Source organism: Phocoena sinus, chromosome 10 (assembly GCF_008692025.1).
Source record: "Phocoena sinus isolate mPhoSin1 chromosome 10, mPhoSin1.pri, whole genome shotgun sequence".
NCBI lineage: Eukaryota > Metazoa > Chordata > Mammalia > Artiodactyla > Phocoenidae > Phocoena > Phocoena sinus.
The window spans coordinates 61,433,799-61,441,078 of record NC_045772.1 but is presented as its reverse complement, the minus strand read 5'-3'; the positions used below and the strand labels follow the sequence as shown (position 1 = coordinate 61,441,078).

At 63.9% G+C, this 7,280-nt stretch overlaps 1 protein-coding gene across 13 annotated transcripts in view; it reads left to right on the top strand.

The window, feature by feature from the left end:
- The window catches only part of TNS2 (tensin 2), a 30,431-nt gene continuing 23,151 nt past the window's right edge, over positions 1-7,280 (top strand). For 3 of the 13 annotated variants that reach the window (XR_004351683.1, XM_032644786.1, XM_032644783.1), the window contains exons 1-8: positions 423-1,978; positions 2,794-2,967; positions 4,606-4,714; positions 5,215-5,252; positions 6,177-6,215; positions 6,508-6,546; positions 6,700-6,749; positions 6,980-7,169. Coding sequence is in view for 10 of the 13 variants with exons in the window: in XM_032644786.1 (XP_032500677.1) it covers positions 1,892-1,978; positions 2,794-2,967; positions 4,606-4,714; positions 5,215-5,252; positions 6,177-6,215; positions 6,508-6,546; positions 6,700-6,749; positions 6,980-7,169 (726 nt within the window). In the remaining 3 variants the exon portion in view is untranslated. Of the gene's footprint in view, positions 197-414; positions 1,979-2,793; positions 2,968-4,605; positions 4,715-5,214; positions 5,253-6,176; positions 6,216-6,507; positions 6,547-6,699; positions 6,750-6,979; positions 7,170-7,280 lie in introns of those variants that run through there. The other 10 variants (XR_004351685.1, XR_004351684.1, XM_032644782.1 and 7 more) reach the window with 10 other exon arrangements.

Here is a 7,280-nt window from a genome sequence, read left to right as displayed (position 1 = left end):
GAGGGAGAGGAGCCCGCGGGAGGGAGGAGAGGGCGGCGCAGGGAGCGGCAGGGGCGAGCGCAGCGCGCCCGCCCCGTCTCCTCCGCCTCCTCCGCGTCCGCTCGGCGCGGGCCCGGACGAGATGGGCTGGCCCGGGGGCTCCCCCTGCTGCTGCCCCGCCCCGCCGCGCCCCCGCCCCGCCGGGCGCCCCCCGCAGGTGAGTGGCCGCGCTGCGCCGGGCGGGAGGGCGGCGGCCTGTGCGTCACGGCCCGGCGGGCAGTGCCGGGGGCGGTCGCCAGGGGGCGCGGGGCCACCGGGTGGGGCGAGGGGGCGCGGGGAGCGGGGCGGGCGCGCTGGGCCGGGGGTCGGGAGCCGCGGGGCCGGGGACGGCAGCGGGCGGGGCCCGGAGGCCGGAAAGGTGACCAGGGGGCGGGGCCGGCCCGCGGTCACTCCCCGGCCCGGCCGTCTCGCCTTCGCCCGTCCCGGGCGCACACGCCGCCGCTCCGTCCCGCCACGCACGCTCTCGCGCCGCCCCTGCAGGCCCGGGACCTGGGCGGGAACTGGCCGGGGAGAGTGCGAGTCAGGGTTTTGCTATTTTACTTCACATCTGGGGAAACCGAGGCAGATTCGGCTTCCACCGTCAATTCTCCAGGTCACCCTGGGCACACTCGCACACTCCGCCTTCCCTCCTTGTCTCCTTCCCTGGGCCTCACCCCTCCTCGCGGCTGGACTCCCAGCCGCTCATCCAACCACAGCTATTTCCAGGAAGGGGGAGTGTTGGGTGGAGGGGGTTCTCCAAACAAACCCAGGGCTTGGGAAGTAAGAGGGGGCCAGGCTGGGGGACAGACTGACGGGCTCTGGAAAGTTCCAGGCAGGAGGAGGGTGAGGGTCCCAGGGGTCTGGCCTGGCCTTCCCAGGCCTGCCCCAGCGAGCTGCTTTTCCTCTCAGCGCTGCCTGAAGGCTCAGCGCTCTCCCATCCCGTCTCACTTCAGAGGTGCTCCACAGGGTGGGGAGGGACTCAAAGCCATGCTTCCCTGGCCACCCAACATGGGGGCTAGTGAGCCACCCACGAGGACAAGAGTGAGGGTCAGAGAAGGTCTTGGGGACCTGTTGCCAGGTGAGGGGACTTTCAGCCTCGGGAGGCAGCAGGAGTAGAGAGAAGCCTGCTGGAGGGGTCCTGGCCAGGGTAACTGTAATAGGAGGGGAGAAGGGCCATCCCACCACTACCACAGCACCTCTCCTGATCCCAGCAGGGCTGGGGACTGGACCAGGCCAGGCCCGGTTGCCCACACTGGCCAGGGGCCTGGAATGTCCTGGGACCCAGCCAGGGCTGGTGGGGTGGGAGTGTGTTGCAGAGCCAGTGCCCCTCTCCAGTTACAGGCTAGGCCTCCCTCTGGCTAAGGTACCCTGGGGGCAGACTTCCTGACCTGGAAGGAGAATTAGAGCTTCAAGGGAGAAGCCTCAGGGTAAACCCAGTCCAGGCAGCCCAAGGAAGTGTCCTGATTGGGCTCATCCCGGCAGCAGCGGCAGGGTTAGACCAACCCAGATGGGCTCGAGGGAGGGAGAGGGAAGGTTAAGGAGGACCTGGTGGGAGAAGCCAGAGCTGGGGGAGCTTCCAGAGCCCTGGGACATTCAGTAATATGCTGCAAATGGGGGCGGGACACGCACGTTTGCACATTCTTTCAAGCCACTGGACTGTTCCACTGGACTGCTCTGGGGAGCTGCTGTCCAAGGCTTGGGGCTGAGGACCCCCAGGCTATTAACCCCTTATACTTTCGGAAGATTACTCCCCCCCCCCCCCCCGCCCATCCTTTCCAAGGCCCCAATCCACCTCCTTCCCTTAACTTCCGGGACAGGAAGCTGGCCGCATTCCCAGGAGGGAGGCAGGAGGCCCGCGAAGGGGCGTGGAGTTATGTGTTGGGAGGGGGGCCTCCTGTCCGGTTCTCGGGCCCTGGGACAGCTGCTGAGGAAGGAGAGCGGAGCTGGGAGAGCCATGAAGGTAGCGTTCAGGCTCGGGGAGGGGGGCGGGGGGCCAGACCTAGAGCTTGGGGTGGCAAGGCTCAAAGGAGCTAGAGACCTGAGAGAAACAAGCCAGAGAATAGGTAGGGTACTGTGTCAGGAGCAGAGCAGCTGGGGAGCTCTCAGGAGAAGGGCCCCAAATGCCTCGGGCTGGGGCAGGAGAATGGCTCGCTCCTGTGCGCAGAGCGGACTCCGGCTGGAATTTGACCTTCCAGTGTAGATGGTGGGGGCAGGGGGCCAGTGCACGTTCTCCTTTTCCTATTTCTTCACAACTGGTAAAACTGAGGCAGGAAGCTGGCCCTCACTCCCATTCTCCCTAGCCCTCAGGATGCACTTCAGTCCTGAGCTGGCTGGGGTGGCAATTCCCAGCTCCCACTCCCCCCACCAGAAGTCCCCAGAGAGCCTGAGAGTTCAGGCCGGGAGGCTGGCCTGGCTGGGACGCGGTGTTCCCCGCTGGCCCTTGAGCCCTGCCCTGAGACCTAAATTCCCACCCCGCCCCTGCCCCGCCCCACTGGGGGCTGGATCGCAGGATCCCACAGATCCCTGGATAGGGCAGATCCCTGGGCATGGGGCAGCTCCAGAGCAGGGTGGGCTGGGGGCAAAAGATCCTGGGCTGACACTCCCAGCAGGGTAGATCCTGGGAATCTGATCTCCTTGCCTCCCCCACTTCCTACCCCCCCCCCACCCACCCCCACTTCCTGGAGCAGCGACCTGCCCCCTTCCCGCCTGCACTCCCCTCCACTTCCAGGGCTGGGCTTCTCCTCACACCAGCCAGACAGCCTACTCTCCACCCAGGGGAAGTGGCTGCCTCCGCCAGGCCGCTTCCAGGAAGCCCCGGGCCAGGCCCCAGCATTGTTCGGGCCCCACGGCCGGCACCCCAGGCAGCCGGACACCATGAAGTCCAGCGGCCCAGTGGAGAGGCTGCTCAGAGCCCTGGGGAGGAGGGACAGCAGCCGGGCCACCAGCAGGGTAGGAGGGCCCATTGGCTGGGCAGAGGAGGGGCAGGGGTGGAGGTGTGGGCAGTGGGGGAGGGGGCCAGGACTCAGGCCAGACCCCCTTCCCAGTTTCGGCTTCCTCAGCCTTCTCCCCTTGTCCCGCATCCCCTCGTTACGCTATCGCTCTGGAGTGGCCAGGTCTGGCTGTGGCGTGAGCAGCAGACGTTAGGGTTAGAGCAAAAGCTGGTGTCCCTTTCAGCTCCCCTGACACATTCCCTGCCCTAGCCCAGGCCAGCCCTGCACCCAGGCAGGTATACATCATTGTAGGACCTTCCTGGGTACTGTTCTGGAACCCCAGAGAGGACGTCCCTAAGCTGAAAAGTTTGAGGGAGATGGGATGGGGGTGGCGAAGGAAGGAAGGGAGGGAGGGAGGCAGCCAGGTCTCAGGAGTGCTTTAGACAAGGGGGGGGTTGATTGGCTTTCCACTGCTATCATCTGTGTGTGCCATTAATGCCAAAATGCACCCAAGTTTCCTAGTGGGTCTGGCAGAGTTGGTCCAGCCCAGAAGAGTTCAAGTTGGGTTTAATCCAGAAGCTTCAGGGACAGCCAAGAGACCAGAGGTGCTGCCTGCATCCCCAGGCTGAGGGGCCTGGAGGCCCCATCACTGCCTTTCCCCACATTTTCTCAGCCTCACCCCAAAAGAAGCATCCTCAGGGCAACATGAGACAATACAATGCGGGAGGGAGGCAGGAACTTGAATGCCAGAGGAGGAGAAAAATAGGTAGAAGAGAGAAGAGGCAAGGAAGCAAATGGTCCCCAGAGGATGGGAGGGATGGGACAAGGTAGGCCTGGGCCATAGGGGGCATCCCAGCCTCCCCACTCACTGCACTCTGGGTGGGGAGGGGCCCAGAAGCATCTGCTCCACCCTCTCCCCCTCCAACGCTGGAATCCCACTTGAACCTCCTCAAGTGACGGGGCACTTACTACATCCCGGAGCAGTAAGGCAGCAAAATATTTCCAAGTCCTGCCTCCATCTGCCTCTCCCTCTGAGCATTACCGCCCCCTCCTTACACAACTGCTGCCTGCCGCCTGGGTGCACAATGAGTAAACATGTTGTTCTGACACTAGGGGGAGGAGGGCGTGTCAGCCGCCTGGAGGACTGGGATATGGGGACCAGGGGAGCAGGCCTGGCTGAGGCCCTCCTGCCGGGTCCGTCTGGGTGCTGTGTGACTGACACCATACATTCATGTCTGACCCCCTCCCTGCTCACTCTACCGAAGCCTCCAGCTGGGGAGGGCAAGATGGGAGGAAAAACAGGTTGTCTTCATAGCAGAGTCAAGGAGCGCCATCCCCCCACACCAGGACGGAAGCTCTAGGGCTTGGGTGGCAGTGACCGCAAGGGTATCACACACCAGGGCCACGTGAGGGGCCTAGGTGATCCCTTGGGGAGGAGCTGACCCAGCTAGGGTGACGCAAGGGGCCAGGTTCTATGCACTGTCTAGGACAAGCCCTACAACTGCCCGGAAACAGCTGTGGCCAAGTGCGTTCTACAAGCTTGGGGGCTTTATTGGGATGGAAGAAGAGAGAAACTGTGCAGTGCTCGGGCCCCGGCCCGGTCCTGGAGATGGGCCTGTGGGAACTGACACCTCTGTCTGTCTGTCCCTCCACCTAGCCTAGAAAAGCTGAGCCACATAGCTTCCGGGAGAAGGTTTTCCGGAAGAAACCACCGGTCTGTGCAGTGTGTAAGGTGACCATCGATGGGACAGGCGTCTCATGCCGAGGTGAGGCGCCCTGCCCTATGCTGTGACTCTGCGAGCATCACCCAGCACCACTGGGTTGCACAACCCCAGCAGGCAGACCGCAGAACAGAACCCATACTGCGCGTGCTGCCCCTGGGCTGGGCCACGTGGGAGCCAAGAGGAACTGCGTCCCCTCCAAACAGCCCTGGCTCCCCCAGCACCCCAGGAGACCCAGTACTCTAAATCACCTTCCCACGTCACCTGAGACTGGAGGCTTTCCTCCCTTGCTTCCTCTTCACCCGCACCCACCCTAGAACGTTACCCCTGGCTCCCTCCCTCCCTGGCCTGGGCAGTAGTGCACCACTGCCATGCGCTTCCCTTGAACTCTGCCCCTGCTCCCCCACTCCAGCCAGCTCAGTACAGCCGGAGTCCTGGAAGTCCCAAGGTCTAGTTCCAGGGCCTGGGGAGATGGGAGAGGGCCACCCCTTCCACTGCCCCAGTGGGCCCCTGCTAACCTGTCTCCTCCCCTCCATCCCCTCTAGTCTGCAAGGTTGCGACACACAGAAAATGTGAAGCAAAGGTGGGTACCTGCTGTGGGAAGGGGGACTGGGGTCCCTTCCTCCTCTGAAACAGGCTTCTCCGACCACACTGGCATCAACCCTCCACCCTTCTCATCATTGGGGAACCCCTGCTGGGTGGGAGAGGGTACTGTACTGGGCCCTTTAAGAACCATCCTACTCCACCCCCTGGAGGGCTGGCCCAGGCAGCGCAGACAACGACAGCGCAGCGTTTGTCTTGGTGCGGTGCCCAGGCTGCAGCTGGCGAGTGCACGGGGGGTGGGGGGTGGGGGGTGGGGGGGGGTGGGGGTGGGGGGAAGAGGAGGAGAGCGAGGAGGAGGAAGGGTGGGGTGGGTGGGTGTCAGAGCAGGATTTCGGAGACTGGCAGCCGGATGGGCTGTGCCTTCCTTCTGGGGAAGGGTCCTCAGGATGCCTGAGTGGGTCTTGTCCTGCGCCCTGGAAAGGCTGGGCAGAAGGTGCAAGGTGTAGATAGCACCCACTGTCCACTGGGAACCTGAGACAGCTGCATCTCTGGGGAGGTGCCCTGGTCCTCCTCCTGCAGTGTGAGGGGTCCTAGGGCCTTGGAGCTGGCTTTGGGGAGCTGTGTGCCCAGGGGCGGGGTCTCCCAGTGAAAGAGGCCAGTGTCCGTCCCTAGTCATGGCCTGCCTGCATGGCTCTATATATAACTCCTGCCCTGCAGCTGGATGAATGGGGGTCTGTGTGGGCAGGGGGCTGGAAGCCAAGAGTAACAAGTGGGGGGCCCAGGGGTGGGGGACCGAGAGGCCAGAGGGGAGGCTCCCTTAAATAGAGGAACCTCAGTTGCAGCCTGCGCCCATCTGCTGACAGCCCCTCCAACTTCTCGCTGAAGCTGAGGGGTGGCCCCATCCTTAAGGCCGGGAAAGCCCATTTCACCAGCAGCTCAGCTCCTCACTCCCGTCTCCTTCCAGGTGACTTCGTCCTGTCAGGCCTTGCCTCCCACGGAGCTGGTAAGTATGCTCTGGGATGGGGTGACCGAGGCAAGGAACCTGGCTGCGGCGGTGTCCAGAGGTCTGGTGGCCACAGAGAGGGCCCCCAGGAGGTTACCTTGAATGGACTAATGTGGATAGTGGTCAATCCTGAGGCAGTGGGAAAAAATTTGAGCCCTCTGCTATCGTCCTCTTGGGCCTGCTGGGGGCTAGGACTCCGCCCCCCCCCCCCCCAGTACATCCCTCACAGGGACGCCGGCTGGTCCTCGCCCCTTCCCTAACCACTTCCTTTTCCTCCCCCATCTCCCTCTAGCGGAGAAACACGGCCCCTGTGAGGCGCATAGAGCACCTGGTAAGGTGATGCTGGAGGAGGGGGGTGGAAGCAGTTAGCTCTGGGACTAAGGACCTAGGTTTCTTCTGAAGCAAAAGTTCATGGAACTCTGGAGTGGGGAGCCTCGAGTGAGGGGCACAAAAGACGTGTGCAAAGTCTCATCTCATCCACCAGGGATCCACCAAGTCTCTGAACTACTCAAAGCAACGCAGCACTCTGCCCAGGTAAGTGAGGGCGCGGGGTGTGGTCCCATATGAGCCCCTTCCGCTGGCCTCACACCTCAGCCCAGGGCAGGGCCCCCCAACAAAGCTCTCCAGGCCAGCGCCGCCTCCCAGCTGGTCCCACCCACTCTCAGGACCCGGGAGACCTCACCTGTAGTCAGCCAAACACCCTTCTTTCACACCAGCCTCCGGTGCCCGCCCCACCCCCACTCTCCGCCCTGTTCCTAACACAGGCTTCGCCTCCTCCCCAGGAGCTTCAGCCTGGATCCTCTCATGGAGCGCCGCTGGGACTTGGACCTCACCTACGTGACGGAGCGGATCCTGGCCGCCGCCTTCCCTGCGCGGCCCGACGAACAGCGACACCGCGGACACCTGCGCGAGCTGGCTCACGTGCTGCAATCCAAGCACCGCGACAAGTACCTGGTGAGGGGCGGGACCTGCCTCAGTCAGCCAACGAGAGGGCTGGGAGGTCCAGGCCCCTCCCTGACGTCACGCCGCGGAGGCGGAGCCCCGAGTGGGCGGGGCCCGGGCGCA